Source organism: Antedon mediterranea, chromosome 10, assembly GCF_964355755.1.
Source record: "Antedon mediterranea chromosome 10, ecAntMedi1.1, whole genome shotgun sequence".
Classification (NCBI taxonomy): Eukaryota; Metazoa; Echinodermata; class Crinoidea; order Comatulida; family Antedonidae; genus Antedon; species Antedon mediterranea.
The window spans coordinates 18550752-18569036 of NC_092679.1; the positions used below are offsets into that span (position 1 = coordinate 18550752).

At 34.4% G+C, this 18285-nt stretch overlaps 1 protein-coding gene across 2 annotated transcripts in view; it reads right to left on the reverse strand.

Annotated features, from left to right (window-relative positions):
* Positions 1–18285, reverse strand: part of LOC140059905 (E3 ubiquitin-protein ligase TRIM9-like) — a 39498-nt gene that overhangs the window by 10206 nt on the left and 11007 nt on the right. For both annotated transcript variants that reach the window (XM_072105887.1, XM_072105886.1), the window contains exons 2-3: positions 7925–8020; positions 5983–6216 (exon numbers count right to left, since the gene is read on the reverse strand). In XM_072105887.1, the coding sequence (XP_071961988.1) occupies positions 5983–6216; positions 7925–8020 (330 nt within the window). The remainder of the gene's footprint in view (positions 1–5982; positions 6217–7924; positions 8021–18285) is intronic.

Here is an 18285-nt window from a genome sequence, read left to right on the forward strand (position 1 = left end):
ATCAAACTTTATGTGACAAAAAAGGGTGATGTGTCCGTATATGGACATGATGATGTCTTATCATTACCATATTTGGGTATATGAATACCATATTTGGGCACATTACACTTTTTTTGTCAAACTAGTTAGTCAGCTCATAAAAAAGCAAGCTTCTCAACAAGTTAACACAAAGTCAAGTCAAAGTATACATTAATTTCTCTTGAAATTTTAAAGTAAAAAGTTTGATTCAATTAAAAAGATGGTCAACATTTAAAAAAAGCAAATCTTGTGAATGGCAAGCTATAAACTGAAAAACAACAACAGGACCAGAAATCAAGGACAAAAAACAGGAGGGGTAAAATATAAAATACTATAATTGAAAGATTACTTAGCTAATTCAATTTAAATAAAAAACTTTTGTTTGATCAGACACTTTTGATGGGAACTGATAAGTTATCCCATTGTTTAGTACCTGTACTGAATATTATGTTTAACTTAAAATGACCAACGCGACTCTACAACTCACTATAAGTCGGTCGGCTGGTTGGTCAGTCGGTAAATACTAACTTGAGCACGCGACTGCATCCATGTATATGGCCATGTTTTTTGTAAAGAGGATTACATAATTGCATTCCCATTTTTGTGATTTTGAACATTTAGAAACTATAATCATCTTACAATTTAAGTTTCTGAAAGGGTCTATGGCTTTTTCAATCATTTCATTTGTTGCAGTTCAATTCTTTCAATATCATTAATATCGTTATGTTCTGTTTACTGGCCTAAACTATCCAATTTCTTTATTTGTCATTAACATGACACTATGGTCTATTTAAATCAAATGTTAACTGATTCTTTCCTAGCAACAGTAATTAAAATGTTTTATTTTGCATACTCAAGGCCCATGACATGTCTCAATCATTTTATTGACTAAGTTGGCCTTTTTCTCTGATGAGGTCCAATTTATTTTATTACATCGTAAGCATACACTGTAACATTAATATCGATATGGCCTATTTAACTCGTAGACAAATAAGTTTATCTCATTTTTTTTAAAGCATAAATGTAATAAAAATTCTTCATTTTGTCGTCTTATACACTCAAATAACTACACTCTCTCAATAAAAACTATTGCTATTTAATCCCAAATCATATATTTAAGCAACGCCATTTCCGTTTTAGATTTCACGAGGTTCACACTGTTCGAACGTACAAGACAGAAATCGCAGATGATATATAGCTCGTAAAAAATGTACTGGTTTCCCATATCAATTACCTTTGACTTGTATTTGAAAAATCAACACTATTATAAGAATTAGAATTTATATAGACGATCATCTATAGGATATACCACTAAACTTGACCACGTTGAAACACCGGTTCTCGTCAGATCACTGAAGTTAAGCGACGTTGGGCCTGGTTAGAGCTTGGATGGGAGACCATCTGGGAATAACGGGTGCTGTATACGGAGCTGGGGTCCCGTTAGGCATTTGAAATCAGCACTGCTGACTCTTATGGCAGCCCCTGCATCTAGTATCTACCTCAGACCTCTGGTCAAGGTGGGCGCTGGACGAGAGAAGCCCTTGATCAATGTTAGGACCAATCAAGGTGCTTTAAACAGTCCTGGCTTTGTTTGTATCAAACCTGTTAGTGGCGGTAATTATTATTATTTCGATTAAATAAAAAAAAAAAAAAAAACTTGAAAAGGATCTTTGGTTGGGTGCAGTGGGGAATTTTGTCAAATTTGTATGTGACAAATTTCAAAATCATAATTTCAAAGTCAAAATTTATTTATAATAACAATATTACAGTATGTTCAGCATGTTCAATCATTATTTTCAATATGTTTAATCAGTACATCATTTGAACACATTCCATACAAGCCCCCAAAAAAACTTATGCTCATTTGAGCAGAAAGCTGGAAATAATCAATAATTTAATTAAAAACAAATAGTACACTTGTAAATTTTGCAATAAATCACTTATTATGATCGGCAAAATAACTTTTTCATGCATAAAAACGTTTTAAAATATAAGCATTCATACAACACATCTACATAATATTGGTTTTTGTACGAACATATATTTGTATTCTATATCAAATTATGTACAGTATGCATATTATTAATATTAAACTCCGTAGATGGATAACTGGTCAATCTCAGTTCACTGGAAGCAGAATATCATTGGTTGATCACAAGTTAAATTGAAGAGCAAAACGAGGATGAATGAACGGAAACTAAAAATTAAGCTTCTTTGGATCATCTAAAAATATTATGACATATCAAAAGGTCAACAGTTCAAATTCATAATGTTAAAAATAAGAAAATTGTTTTAGGATGAATTTATGATGGAAAATATATATTTACATTGTACAGCATAGAGAACATTTTAACATTTACTTCTGTACACAATGAAATTTAAACAAAAAACACATGAAGCTGAATAGAAACCGATAATTATTTTTTCTTTTACGTTAGATATTACATAGATATTTTAAAGCTCATTTGCGGCAACTTTTCTCACTCACTTTTCTTATATTTACAGTTTAGAGATTTATCGATTATAACATTATCAATCGGTTTAGCATTTCTCTTTTTACATTTGTATGAAAATGTTTCTAAAATAAAATATGAAATGAATACTTCAAAAGACAGAAATAGGTTTATAATAAAGTGTATGCAGAATGTATAATAGAAAATCTAGTACACTGTGATGTGCAATGATGTATGGTTTCATATAATGTATCCATCTACATACAAAAGACATTAATGTGTTATTGCACTTAGGCTCGTGCGTTGATGTTAAACCCTCAGGGCAAGAAGTGGCTAACTAGTGTGTGTAAAGCGACAACACTGGTTCAAAGAGTAAACTATCTGCATTATTAATCGCAATGGCCAATGAACTACAAATGTTGTGACTTCTTATTGATCACATAGAGAAATCATACGGCACAATGGTCATGTACCTTTCTGTGTTTCTATGTAGTGATGACACTGTTGCTGGGTTCAAATCCTATTGAGTATTTTTGTCATTGATTAAAAATGTTCCACTATTCCACAATAGGGAGCTTTGGTGATGAGTCCTATGCTTTGGTGATGAGTCCTATGCTTTGGTGATGAGTCCTACGCTGTAATGATGAGTCCTATGCTTTTGTGATGAGTCCTATGCTTTGGTGATAGGGAGCTTTTGCGATGAGTCCTGTAACTTGGTGATAGGGAGCTTTTGTGATGAGTCCTATACCTTGGTGATAGGGAGCTTTTGTGATGAGTCCTATGTTTTGGTGATAGGGAGCTTTTGTGATAAGTCCTATGCTTTGGTGTTAGGGAGCTTTTGTGATAAGTCCTATGCTTTGGTGATAGGGAGCTTTTGTGACGAGTTCTATGCATTGATGTGTCTGTGATCGTGGAATAGAGCAAGGACTCATTTCAACTTTTCTGTTTGCAATCACAGAACACTTCACAGGGTTATACAAGCAATATACAGGATACAACGATATTAAATTAGAATCGTCGTGCCTGGCGGCGTATCAAAGCTGTGTAAGGTTAGGCAATCATTAGATAAAAGCCAATTACACGAGTGTCCTAAATCAATAACTATTTTCAACTACCCTAATAATACATATTCAGTGCTGCTAAATATTAAATTTGTTCATTAGCCCAGATCAGGTTGCTAAAATTAAAGAGGATGTCATATTTATGAATTATTAAAAGAAAATTTATTTTAATAATATATTCCAACACCTCAATGCACCTAATAATAAAATTAAAATGCCAGAAACTTATAAGTTTAATAAAAAAATTAAAACTGCATTTAGAGATAATTATTAAACTGAGAAAGTTTAGGTTAATAAAACATAAATATGCAGATAAACGTTTAATAAAAAATATTTAACATGTTTTGAATTTTGCCATTAATTTATACGATAATATTTATATACTGTAGATTGAAGTGAAGTTTTCATGTTTTCATTTTTGTATCCACTGTTTTGTCAGAACAAACTCCTACTGGGTAAAAGTTCTTTGAACTTTATTCATCAGTAAAGTGATCTAAACAGTTCTTTCATTATTTTTACAAACCTAATGGTTAGTTATTTTATATATAGTTTGTTTTTTATTTTACTGATATTTTAAAACAACTAGTATTATTCTCAGAAATTGATAGACATTGTTAGATATTTGAGGCAGATAAATGTGGCATCTATCAATAATTTGCTGAAGCAGTTATTTCTTATTCAATTTTGGGTAAAATACAGTATACCATTTTGATGTCACATATTTGTTATCCACTTTGACCCAAAATTGGATTGAAAAAAAATGTATTTACCTGAAAAAATGCAATTTAAAGCAAAAATTAATCAAATTGGCTTCCGTGCCAGCCAATGCGATTTAACCATTTACTTTGTTATTTTATAGGAGAAAACATTTTTTATATGCCAGTGATTAAATTTATTAAAACTAAAAAATAACCTATTTAGAGTCTGATTAAATTAATCTTCATTTTTCATGTTTTTAGGGGACAATTGACATCTTTAACAAAGTTAATTATTTTTTGGTAAGTATGTTTAAAATTCTAAGCCCTGGTTTGCAGAGAGTTGACTGAACCTCTCCTTGTGTTCTCCTTGTGTTTGAGATTATTAGGTGAAGGTTATAACTATACATAAATTCAAACTAATAAGGTGCAAATTAGTGGTCTTCAATTTGGTCATGAAAGAAGTATGCATGGCATATTTATTAAATCTATCAACAAGAAGGAACTTGTTTATTGTAAAAAGCTCATCAAATGAAATTTAAACCTAGGTGTTAATTAATAATAATATATAATTGACACTTTTTATCTTTAGATTTTATTTTGGCTTATATCAGGTGCTTTTTTGGTATGGTTGTCAGTTGAGAAGAGGGAAGGTAATGTGTGATTTACAAATACCACAAAAATATACAAGAAATCTACATATGAAAAAATAAAATGGAATACAGAAAGAAGAGGATACCTCATATCATGTCCATAGGTGGCTCCAGTTTGGGCCGCCTTTTAAATTATACTTGCTATTGCCATGTTTAGGATTTGCAACAAGTATTCTAAAGCGATATATATATTTTAACAATGAATTTAAATATTAATCGAATGGAACACAACGCAACTTGTTCTGGATTTATACACTAGGAAAAAGCTTCTAAATAAAATATCAAAGGACATTGGCGGCAACTTGACAAGTATACTGTACTGTAGAAACAAAATCATTTAATAATTAAGAAATAGCTTCATATTTATTGGTTAAATATTTAATACATCCTGGAAGACGTATGACTGCATTTAATCCAATCTAAAACAATAGTTAAATGTGTGTACTTTATAATATGATACTAATAATTTAGTTTCATCTTTCTAATTGGATTAAAGTATTAATTTTGCTTTTAATATGCTATTATATAGGAACTTAATTAATTTAATATTTAATTTACTAAAACCAGACTTACTGGCATGTGGCTGAAATTGTTAGCCAGTATAATGAGTATATGTATGAATTAATGTTAGTTTAAGAAGTGGGGTAGTTAAAGCCAGATGTTCCTAAAACAATAAATTATATTTGGTGGGAGCATTATGTCTACAGAAATTTGAAGGCATACTATTATTAAATTACAGGGCCGTAGCCACCAGTACGGTTGGTAAGGCTTTAACCTGACAACTTTATCACAAAGGCATTTGACAATCCAGTGGTTTGAACAGAGATTGTTCCCTTTTCTTGCGAAAACAGCACCACCTTATTTCTTGTGGCAACATCACTGAATTAGAAGTTACCCTATAGTCATGACTGGAGACTGCTGCCATCAATTAAAAAACAAAGGCCTTTGACAACCCAGTGGTTTGAACAGAGATTGTTGCATTTTCTTGCGAAAACCGCACCACCTTATTTCTTGTGGCAACATCACTGAATTAGAAGCTACCCTAGTCATAACTGGAGACTGCTGCCATCAATTAAAGACAGTAGACAATACTGATACCTACCAGAAGAAATGCAGCTGCATCCGGCTCCTTCATGACCTCAATGCAGAACTCCAGTAAACCCGTTGTCTGTCGGAGTTTGGCAGAGCACTGGTTCATGTGGTTCTTTACCATCTTTATCTTGAACTCTTTTTCTCTTGTTACTTGTAGTAACAGATCTTCTTTACGCCTTTGTATTATGGTGATCATCTCGTCAAACTTGGCAACTAAACTTGCCTCAAAGTCGATTGCACATTCCTAGAAAAAGACGTAAAAAAACCCCATCAATTTTTAGTTGCCATGGGACCTCGGGCAACTTATTCTGTGACTACTGAATTGTTGACTTTTTTGGTAATGTTTAATAAGAATTTGAAGAATTTTTTATTTAAATGCAAAAAACCTTATGGTTGGCTTAATTTGTTCATTAATTTACGTTTATACTATGGTAAATAATGTAAAATTTAGTCAAGTATTTAAAAAATATTTGATCCAAAAAAATCCAAAAATGGAATGCAGAAAATGTGACAATTAAAGAAGAAAAAACGGGCCTTTACTGCTATAGCACTATATACAGTAAAACTACCAAGTGAAAATCCCAGTTGAAGCGTGTCTCAATGAAATATACATTCAATTAACTTGTCATATTATTATGCCTTTAGGCAAGAGTAAATGGGATTCGTTCACAAGCAATCTAAGCTGTGCACTGTACTTATTATAATATAATGTATTATTATATTTTACAAGCTACTTAGATATGCAGAAAATTAAAGCCTTTAGTTATTGATTGACATATTAAAAAACTAGCATAGAATTGCCATTGTTGCTCTGACACCATTAAAATGACACTTTCGCACACCTGATAAATACTTTATTTTTTTTTTTAAGTCGCTGATTTAAAACAAAAGCCACTTTTCCGATTAAAATGAGATTTTCAAGCTTCATTTTTTTTTTTTAAATTCAGATTTAAAAAATTGTAAAATGCTCACAACCTTAATACAATAGCCAGAAAATATACAACATATTCCAAGCACCTAAATATGTACATGGCATATATTTCACTAATAATTAATTATGTCATCATCATTATTATTTTGTACAATACACAATACATAGTGCTTCAAGTACTTAATCATTATAGTACATTATTCCAGTTAATGTTTTAAATTCACAACACGTTGAGTTCGACTTCTCTTCATTTATTTTCCGACTTCTTTCTATTTCTAATTTCACAGATTGCACTGATTGGGGAGGAATCGCAAATTGCACACTAGGGGCAAATGCAGTATTCATCAGATACTAATAGTGCACTGATCTTTTAAAAAGCAAGAACAAGATAGATTCATTAGAACAGGTTAAACAGAAAGTACAATGAATTCTTAATCCAAACAAAAAATGGAGGCTTCTCAAACAGAACAGACCTGTCTTAAAGAATGGAGAAAACCGTAATAGTGCATTTGCGAGAGACAACAAAACCAACATGCTAGCTATAGTCTTACTCACACAATCAAATTTTCTTCGAAAAACTACATTATATAATGGTGCACAAGTGACATGAAGACGCTGTGTTCAAATTGTTTGCACATTGAGGATCCATCCACCTTGTGGATATATGTAGAGAGAGAGAGTCATACCCCAGAATCTGCACTAGTGGAAATTTTAGTAGAACCCCTCTTCTATGACATGCCTATTTACATTTTCATGTGAAGGATACAGTATATATTGGCCAAACCATATTCAAGAGGCACTTTTTTGGGCCCTGAAGGTATGGCCTCTTAGATAGACACACTGGCTTTAGAGACTACATAATATGTGACAGGAAGGAAGGGAACACTTTTTTGGGTCCTAAAGGTATCCTCGCTTCTATTCTGGTAATCTCCATCACTTTCATGTCCAAACAACATATTGCATTGAACATGCTCACAGTCTTCTCGTAACATTATCAATTTCACCTTAGTAATCAACTTACGTTAATGGTTTCACAAGTTTTCTTTAGCGATCCAAGGAAGTATTTTGCTTGCTTTGCTTTCTCGGTCAGTGATGTTAATGCCTGCGACATTTCCGTCTGAAAGAAGAAGGATAAAAAATATTATTTAAAATATATTCAAATTTCGAAAAGTCATGTGTTCTGTCTCTTTAGTGGAGTTCCACTTGTTTTATCTGAAATGAATCATTGGAGATTTTGGCATTTTGAAAACACAGAATCATGGAAGTAGGGGAAGGGGGATGTTGGGGGTTTTTGGGGAGAATCATTAATAGATAGTGTGTATTTTACTTTAGAGTTTACTTTAGATTTTGAAAATGTATGTGTTCTGTCCCTTTTTTTGGAGTTCCACTTATTTTATCTGAAATTATTCAGTTTTTTTTGGTATTTTGAAAACACAGAATCATGGGGGAAAGGGACGTGTTTTTGGGAAGAATCATTAGATAGTGTGTGTTTCACTTTTCAATACATCACGTTTGATGTACTGTTAACTCTGCATTGGCAATCTTTTTGTTTTCTATGAATTTCTTTCTTTTTTTTCTGTTGGCATTTAAAAAACGACGGTATGTAACACAACTAGACCATGTACACGTACGTCTTAGAGGCCTAGTTTGCCAATGTCAAATTATTATTTATTGCCCTTGTCTAATCACATTACTTTTGTAGGAATAAGAAGTTACGATGTACTAAATATCCAAACATGAGACATGTAGCATGATTACATTAGGTTAAAAGTCACTGTTAGATGTATCTATACCTTAATCTGTAGCCGTGTATAACACAAAACTTTTTTAGTTAAATAAGTCAATTAGTTAAAGCTATAATTGTTATGGTGTTTTTTTCTGATTGTAATCAAGTGTCAATTAACTGAAGGTAAAAACTATTGATGAGTATGATCATACAGTATAATGCAGTTAAGAAACTGTTATGAAACTGTTATTAGTTAAAGATGTATTTTCCTCCAAAAACATGAAAAATGAAGATTAACAAAATCAGACGTTGAATATTCCCATATTCAGGGGGGAAATACATCTTTAACTGAATGTAAACACAATATTTTATATCATGAATTATTAAAGGTGTGTACATGTATAGATATGTTTCTAAATTCCTTTTGTTTGGTTATGCTTTGTAGCAAACAAAATACTGTAATTATTATTATTATGATGAATTAGATCAGATAATGTATAAATGTAAAAATCCTAATGAATGAAACAATGTTAATGATGATGGAATAACATTCCTGAATGGATTAGGCATTACCATACAATTAATTCTTTTAAAAAATCATTAAAATCATACCTTTTGCTGAGGCATATGGTAATAATAAAGTATAAACAAAGTGTTGTGATTAGCGCCTTGAGCACTTTTAGTGGATATGTGCGCTATATAAATTGTTATATTGTTATTATTATAAGTGGGAAACCCACAAAAGAAAAAAAAAGGTAAAAACTATTGATTAAGAATGGTCATATATATGCACAGTTTAGAAATATCATTTATTGCTCTGCAGTTTCAAGCTAAAAAACAGAATGATAACTTTAACAAATTGAGTTCATCTCAACCTAATCCATAAATTTATTTTGTTGCCCCTCTTGCTAAATGTTGTTAATATCTAGTAATCAGCCAAAGAGAATATAAAAACTATAGTATTATTCTCTTCATATCTATTTTAAACATAAATTCAAATTAAGAATGATTAAAGCATTCTACGGCTAGCATTTTCTATTCAACTGAATGTAACACTTACAATGCTGTAAATCATATTCAATTACATGTCATTATCCATATCTATCGGACATTATAATGAACATAGATTATTCTTTTGTCTAGAGGTGATAGTGTAACACTCAATAACAAAACTGGCCATTAACATCTACTACATACACTGTCCTGTACTGTATATTGCTTAATCTTTTCTATTTTAATAATAATAATAATAATAATAATAATGGAAATTTGTAAAGCGCAAGCATCCGTCTAAAGAAGACGCTCACTGCGCTACTGAATAAAGAACATGAAAAAAAGTTACAAATCTTAAACTACTACTAGATTACAACCATTACAAATACGCTACAAGTTTTCTGGATAAGACATGTTGAATAAATGAGTCTTTAAGCTAGACTTGAATGTATATAATGTACTAGAGTTTTGAATATGAGATGGCAGGTGATTCCATAGCATTGGAGCACAGTTGGTAAAAGAACGGTCGCTGAAGACAGTACTGTACAATTAAAAATGGAAGAAACAAACAGCTTAATATATATATATATATATAAAAAAAAAGCCATTCAAGTTTATTATTTATGTGCAGTGAGCTCCTGGTATGTTTTTATTTTTCTTCAAACAAATTTTTTTAGAAAAATTATATTTTGTTGATATAAGAACATAAAAGCAATCGGCATAAAGAAACAAGAACATCCGTATACTGGTTTTAGTACGTGTAAATAAATCCAGTGTATGTTATTATCGTAGAAACAAAATCAAAGGAAAACATTAGGACGGCACTTTTCAAATGACACCTTTACACCGATGCACCAATAGGAATACTACCGTATACAGTATGGTGTAAAAACCTTCATAATAATAATTGGTTGATAATTCAATCGGACTAGCCCCGACAAATTATTCTGTTGACTTGTTTTAATATGCCTGCTGTGGGCTCTTTACGATAGTCATGCTCTGTAGGAGCGGTTAATAACTATCCTCTCATGTTACCTATCTTGATAACACCATCTGTCTACGTAAAAAGCAATTTTTATCTTTATGTGAAAATTCATTACAAAATTAATAAAAAACAAACAACATATTTTTGTCAATGTTAAAATAAACATGTTAATGAAATTCAGGGGTATATTAGTTTGATTTGCTATATTCTTCTTGATATAAAAAAGATAGTTGTAGTACTGTACTGTATGTATTCTTTACTACAGTCTCTTGTTCTCTAGGCCTATAGTTAAAAAAGAAAAATAAATTTAATATATATTTTTCTCAATAGCTGGAATACAGATTGAAAAATCTTAATTTGCAATTAAGATTTGACAATCACAATTGTTTATTTTCCAAGTGTGGATAACCAATTTTAATAAAATAAAAAACAATTTTAGAGTTATATTTTTCAAAAAATTATAATTCTCAAAAATACTGCAAGAATATGAGTAATTTTATAATAGAGAAAAGCACTGTAAATGTTTAATTTGTATTATAAATTCAATTCTAAGATTTAATCTATTTCTAAATGAGATTTTATTTTGAATACAAATCATTCTATTATAACTACATTTATATTTGACTATTTATGGCTACTGAGTTGTAAAACGTATTCTAAAAAAATGCAGTCAAAATACTGCATGTCTCTGAACGACATTTTTTTTAGAAAGACGCGCTTTGACAAAACCGTACTTTGCATAACTTATCCTCGTAGACAGCTAGTCTTTTAGGAGGAATTTTGATGTTTATGATCTACAGTATTGCCTCCAGCGATTCTGCAGATCTTTAAAGATGATATCAAATCAACTATTCCCTGAGGGCGTGTACTCACGATGTTATGAAAACCGAGTGCTGAAACAATAGAGACAGCGAGTAAGGCATTTTTAAGGTAAAAAATAGAAATTTTATTTAAAGCATAAAAACTGGCTAAGAGAATCATGTTTTTTTTAATTTTAAAAAGGTTTTTGACTTGGTTTGACCAGAACTAGATTTCAAAACTGTCACTCAAATATTGTCCATTAAAATACATTAATGAATGCTAAATCACTGACCAGTATGTGTATAAAAAGGTGAGTTTATCAAATGATATTCGATGGTAAAATAACATTATGAATACATTTTAGTGCTTCCATTCCAACCCAAAGATAGGAAAAAAACAGAAAGACCATTCCCAAAGCATTGTTAGCTATAGTTTGTGTTTTACTTGGATATTAAATTATGTACAGTAGTTTACCAAATAATCTCCACTAAAAATGTCAACATCTCTGAAGGCAAAATTTAAAATTATCAAAGATGTTCATGCTTAATATGAAAATTGGAATATTAGCCATATTGATCCGATTAAATTGCATACATACTGATAACATTATTCCTTTAAAGTATAATTTTGAAATATAGTTTTTATTTACAAATTTTGGTTTTAAGCTCTGTCTACTATCAAACTTTATGTGACAAAAAAATGTTAAGTGCCAATATATGGACATGATGATGTCATATTACTACCATCTTTGGGCATATCACTACCATTTTGGGCCCATCACACTTTTTTTTTCAAACTAGTTTGATAGTGTAGATAGAGCTTAAGATTGATATGCTTTACCTTGTAGTGATACAAAGAGTCAAACAAATTTTGTGAAGACATTTTAAAAGCATTATTAGTTTAAATAAAGAGGTTTTGAATTGTTTGTTACTTTTGACAATACAACGCAAAGCCAAAATTAATTTGTGTATGGTTACTAAAAATACAAATCAACCAATACAATATATAGGAGTATAATGCCACTTTGGATCTAATCCCACCTCCTACTTTATGTCTGATATCACAAACAGGCATATCCCTGGGTATATAGTCTCAGTATTGACTTTTGATGTACTATAGGCCTCTCTCTAGCCAGTCAGATGAGTTTTTACAAAAAATGCTTTCTCAATCTTTTTTTTCTGAGTATAGTCCCAACCCCTAAATTTAGCCTAATTTCAGGTTCTAGGGGGTTGGGATTATACCAGAGAATATACAATATTTAAATTGTGACTGAGCAGCACTGAATGCAGAGGTTATTAAACTGCATTTTTATGTAATCTAACATAAAATTAAGTAGATTTTTGATAGTTTAAATCAATAGTTGATTGTATGGAGTAGAAGTACATTGAACTAAAATGCAATCATGATTAAAATAAAATATTACATTAATCTATAAAATCTAAGAACTGTGTTTATTTTTATTTATTAAACAAAGATATAAAATGCAAGTTAACACATTCATCAACATTTTACAGCACTAGGTAAAACTACAATAGTACATTGCTTTACTTTTATAAATGTAATGTAGATAGAAAGGATAAATTTAAAATATAATTTTAGAAGTACTTTTTTTTTTGGTACATGTGTGTTTTATTGGAAATAAAATTGCGAACAGACAGTCGATCATTGCATGATTAAATTGCATGATTAATGTTTTGTCTGGAAATAAAATAAAGCAGTTAAAAAAAAAAAGCAGTAAAAAAAGACAGTAAGTTGTGAGGAGAATCCTTTGGTTATAACACGCAAATGAGCTTGCACTGTCTGGCTGTGTGTTGTAAACATGCAAAATGTCTGTCTACACTATCAAACTACTGACAAAAAAGTATGATGTGCCCAAATATGGTTGTGATATGCACAAATATGGTAGGGATATGTCCAAATATGGTTGTGATATGCCCAAATATGGTAGTGATATGACATCATCATGTCCATATATGGGCACATCACATTAAGTTTGATAGTGTAGACAAGGCTTTATTGAAAAATGATGTCATTTATTTTATATGTAAAAAACTTGTTAACAGGTGAATGAAAATAATACAAAAACACTAACAATCCATGATTCAGTATTATTAGCATGAACATTTTAGGGACTTTTTTAATAAATTTGTTATTCTATTATATGGGGAAAGAAATTGATGATTTATGCTTTATTTTATACTAAAATAGATTGAATGATCTCAGGTAGAGGGTCTTTAAATCAATAAATACAACTAGTGACATCCTTTCATTTTGTGTTTCTTTTAATTCGGAAACAGCGATGACGATCGCCTTCAGCGTGCGATCAATATTAGAACTTTATAAGCTATCATACATAGCACTTACTATTAGATAAAGATGTTTTGACTTTGCTATTGGCTATTGTCAGCCCCAACGAACTGTACAATATTATGTTTGATGAATTAATCCTCAATACAGAATAAACAAGAAATATTTCTTACAAAAAATGCAGCTCGACTTTTTGACATAACAGTTTTAAACTACATAAAATATTACCTTACTAATACGAGTACAAAGTGGCACAATAGTTTTGAAACCAGACTTGTGTATTGATATGCACAAGTTCAATCATGATATGCATGTTCTGTTTTTACATTGTGTTTTTTGCTTAAAATGTTATGAATTAAATTTGATTTGTATTGAAGAGAATAATTCAATGTAATAAGTATTCTATACCAATATGCATAACAATGATACAACATCCACTACAATGAGTTTGAACATTTGCATATTCATAAACATTCTTTTACATATGCATGAACATACATTTGCATATGCATGAACATTCTTTGCTCATTGTGCCATGAAATGAATGTTCCATCCATCCAGTTTGACCTCTATAAACAGACAATCACGAGGGAGAAGATGTTATGTTTTATTAATCAAACGCAGATTGATTGTAAATCAGATAATAATTTCCAGTTCACATGTTATTTCAACTTTAATAATGTATCACACTATAAAGCACCGTTCTGGTTATCTTTACTCGCTAAAGGCTTTGCAACTAATCAATGGATAAACATGGCACTTTCTACAGAAGTATACATTTTATTTGGAGAGTATCAATATGGTATATATATATATGCTTTAAGCTACTCCCCTGTTAATTATACTTATATGGTTTTTTTTTGTTATGTAGAAAGATAGAAATAAATAAATATAGTTTTCTGTTTGTACTCTAAAACATCCCTTTCCATCCAACAGTATGAATATACCATCGTAAAACATTATGACCAACTCCAACTTTTCAAACAATATATAATATTCACTTCGTCGCCATGAAAATGAAAATTGCTTTCCAGTATATTTCCTCTTAAAGGTAAACTTAATCCAAGCATGGTCTCTTTAAGGGAAGCCTTTTATAAGGATGACATTAAACCTATTAAACATTTATATCAAATACACTTTTAATAACAGCTTGTAAAATATGCAGAATTTTATCATTTTTCCAGTCTTGAAATTGATTAAACACACGTTATATTCAACAATCATGGAAATGTAATCCTTCTCTGACTCAATAGATTTCATATGACTCATAACACGGGATGAAATTAATCTTTTAATAATCAATATGAAAAATAAGTTGCAAAATGCTTTGAACTCTGTAGACAATAGAGCAAGTGTGACAAATAGCAAAATGCTTTGAAATGTGCTATTATGTGTGCCAGCTCCATTCAGAAAGGTTGGCTGTCAAATATTACTATTGTGCTTGTTGTCCAGGCAGACTACGTGTCTGGGTTTATATGACAGGCTTTTAGATGTAGTATTTTCAAATTGATTTCACTATTGACGAAGAGGTTGATGTTATAATCCGTCAACTTATGATGACGATATGACGACTTTATTTTTAGGATGATGACGAAATAGTTGTTTTCATACTGATCACGATGATTTATAATATTATGATTCAGATAATGATTGATAATGATGTGGATGCTAATTATTTAGATGATACAAATTCGATGACGTTAATTGTGGAAAATTATATTACACAAACCAACAGTGGTGTTGGTAGTCTATGAGTGCCGCTTACCTGGATAAACCAACATAAGCCTCTCTCTCCGACGAGAGGTAAACATTACGAAAAGAAGAACATTAATAACATTAATTTTTCCCCACCCCCGTCGGATAATGGATCAGTCCGCCACCAGTACGCCCTCAAGTGAGACACACCCACTTATCATCGTCATCATTTCTCAAGACCACCTGCCTGAGGGGACGGTAGGGAGGGCGTTTATCCAGGTAAGCGGCACTCATAGACTACCAACACCACTGTTGGTTTGTGTAGTCTATATCGTGCCTAGCTTACCTGGATAAACCAACATAAGCCAGTGTAGCACCGGACTAGAGTCTAGTCGGAGGCGGGAGGCAAGGTAAACATTGTCATACATACCTAGTGTCTGGGCTTCAAGATTGAAGCCGCCACCGTAGACTGGTTTGCGGAGGTATCCGACAGGTAGTGGGATGTGAAGGTGGACTGTGATCGCCACCATGCCGCTTGCAGGATGTCTGGAAGGGGCACCCCAGCAAACAGCGCCCATGAAGCGGCTATGCCACGCACTTGGTGCATATGTGCCGGAGGAGGCGTATCTGTGGAGTCGTAACCAGCCCGGATGGCTGCCACGACCCAGTTTGCCAGCGTCGACCGAGCAGCCGGTCGGAAGGGTGCAACTGTCGATACGAACAGATGTGACGCTGAGACCCGAATGGACTCTGTGCGTTTGATGTAAAACTTTAGTGCCCGCACCGGGCACCAAAGTCTGTCTTCCTCAACCCCTGAATATGCAGCAATGGTGGGAATAAACACAGTCGGCGGCGAGAAGTTCAATGTCTGAGATTTTGCAAGGAAATCTTTTCTAAAAACCAACCGCGCGCCACCCCGTTCAAACCTGATGTGCCCTGGCTCCAGAGAAAGAGCATGCAGTTCACCTCTGCGCTTGCACGAGGCTAGTGCAATCAAAAAGGCAGTTTTGAGAGTCAGGTTGTAAAGTGATGCCCTACTCAGGGGCTCAAAGGGTGGACGCATAAGAGCGGCTAGGACGACATTGACGTCCCAACGTGGAATCAGGGCCTTAGTAGGAGGCCGTTCTCGAAACATCCCGCGAAGCAAACTGGAAATTGCAGGGGATGAAGAGATGGTCGAGCCGTCTTTAAAATTCGGAATTACTGCAGCCAAGGCAGACCGATAGCCGGATACGGTGCGAACCTGCAGACCTGACTCAAACAGGTAATGTAGGAAAGCGCAGACCTGGCCCAAAGTCACTTTCATAGGGTCGGTCTTCTGGCGCTTGCACCATTCGAAAAAGTGTTTTAATCGGCTATTGTAGACAGCAAGAGTGGATTCCCGTCGGGATTTCGCCGCGAGGGCGGCCGGACCATCTGGAATGCCTGAGTCTCTGAAACGATCCCTGACAATGGCCATACAGTCAGGTCGAGGGATATGAGGTTCGGTAGAGCAAACCGAGCTCGGCCCTGCGTCAGCAAGTCGTTCCGAATCGGAAGACGTAACGGCTGATCGTACAGAAGGCCTAGAAGCAGTGGAAACCACGGCTGCCTGGGCCAATACGGCGCTATTAGTAGGACTCGGCATTGATGGCGCTGAATGTGCGTCAGGACCAGTGGCAGTATTGAAATCGGTGGAAAGGCATATGCCCAAAGGTTGTCCCATGGTATGGACAGGGCATCCACCGCCCACGCATGTGCATCCCGATATCGACTGCAGAACGTCGGGAGCTGCGTGTTGCCTGACGTCGCAAACAGATCTACATGGGGCCGCCCAAAGTGGTTGAAGATCTGGGTGGCGATTATTGGAAGAAGACGCCATTCCGTAGGACGTAGAAGTGGACGGGACAGTGCGTCCGCCACTATGTTCAGACGACCCGCAATGTGGGCCGCTGACAGTTGGATGTTGTGTCTTATACACCACATTAGCAACGTCCACGTGTGGCAACATAGCGTGGGGGACCGTGTACCCCCTTGCCTGTTTATGTATGCCACGACGGTTGTGTTGTCGGAATTGACGAGAACATGGCGATTTGTTTCTGCGGCACCGGAAAAGCCGATGACAGGCTATAAGGCATAGGCCTACGAATCTTGGACTCCTTAGCGATCAGCTCCACACGTTCCACAAGTTCTGGATCGAGAGGCGTAACCGGGCACGAAGATACCTTCTTAAAGGGCGTGCGTACGCCAAAAGTGGAAAACCGCTTAGACGAAGGAGTATGTTTAGGCTCGCGATACGTGAAATCGACGCCGAGAAAGGACAGCACCGCGGGGACCGTCCGCATAACTAGCGCCTGCAGACCTTCCTCCCCTGGCCCGGCCTGCTCTCGTAAGCTATCTCTATCATCGTCAGAGAGCGAGGCCATCGTCCTGTCACTATCGTAGTCCCTTTGCCGGACGGACGAACCATCGAAAAACGAGGTCTGCTGTGGGCCAACATCAATGTATGGAATCTGGGGAGGAGGTCTAATCTGAGAGGGTACCTCAGGCTCATCCCTCGGCAGAGCTCTCACAGCTGCAACAATGGCTTGCAGTAACCCCGGAGAAATCTCATTCACCCCCGGAACCGCAGAGGCCGCAGCCGGTGCAGGCATATCTGGAAGGCTAACTTCCGGCGCAACGACAGGAGGGCCTGCCGTATCAGCGGTACCCACCTCCGGAGGTGGTACAGCTTCCGTGCGTTCTTTAGGCCTAGTGAGCGATTTGAACTTGGACGGTGTCCAGCGGACACAAACATCGCACGGCGACAACTCGGTACACGTGCGGCAATTTATGCACTCCAAGTGGCGGTCCCACTTCACGGTAGAGCGGGGACCCCTACATTTAACACACTCCT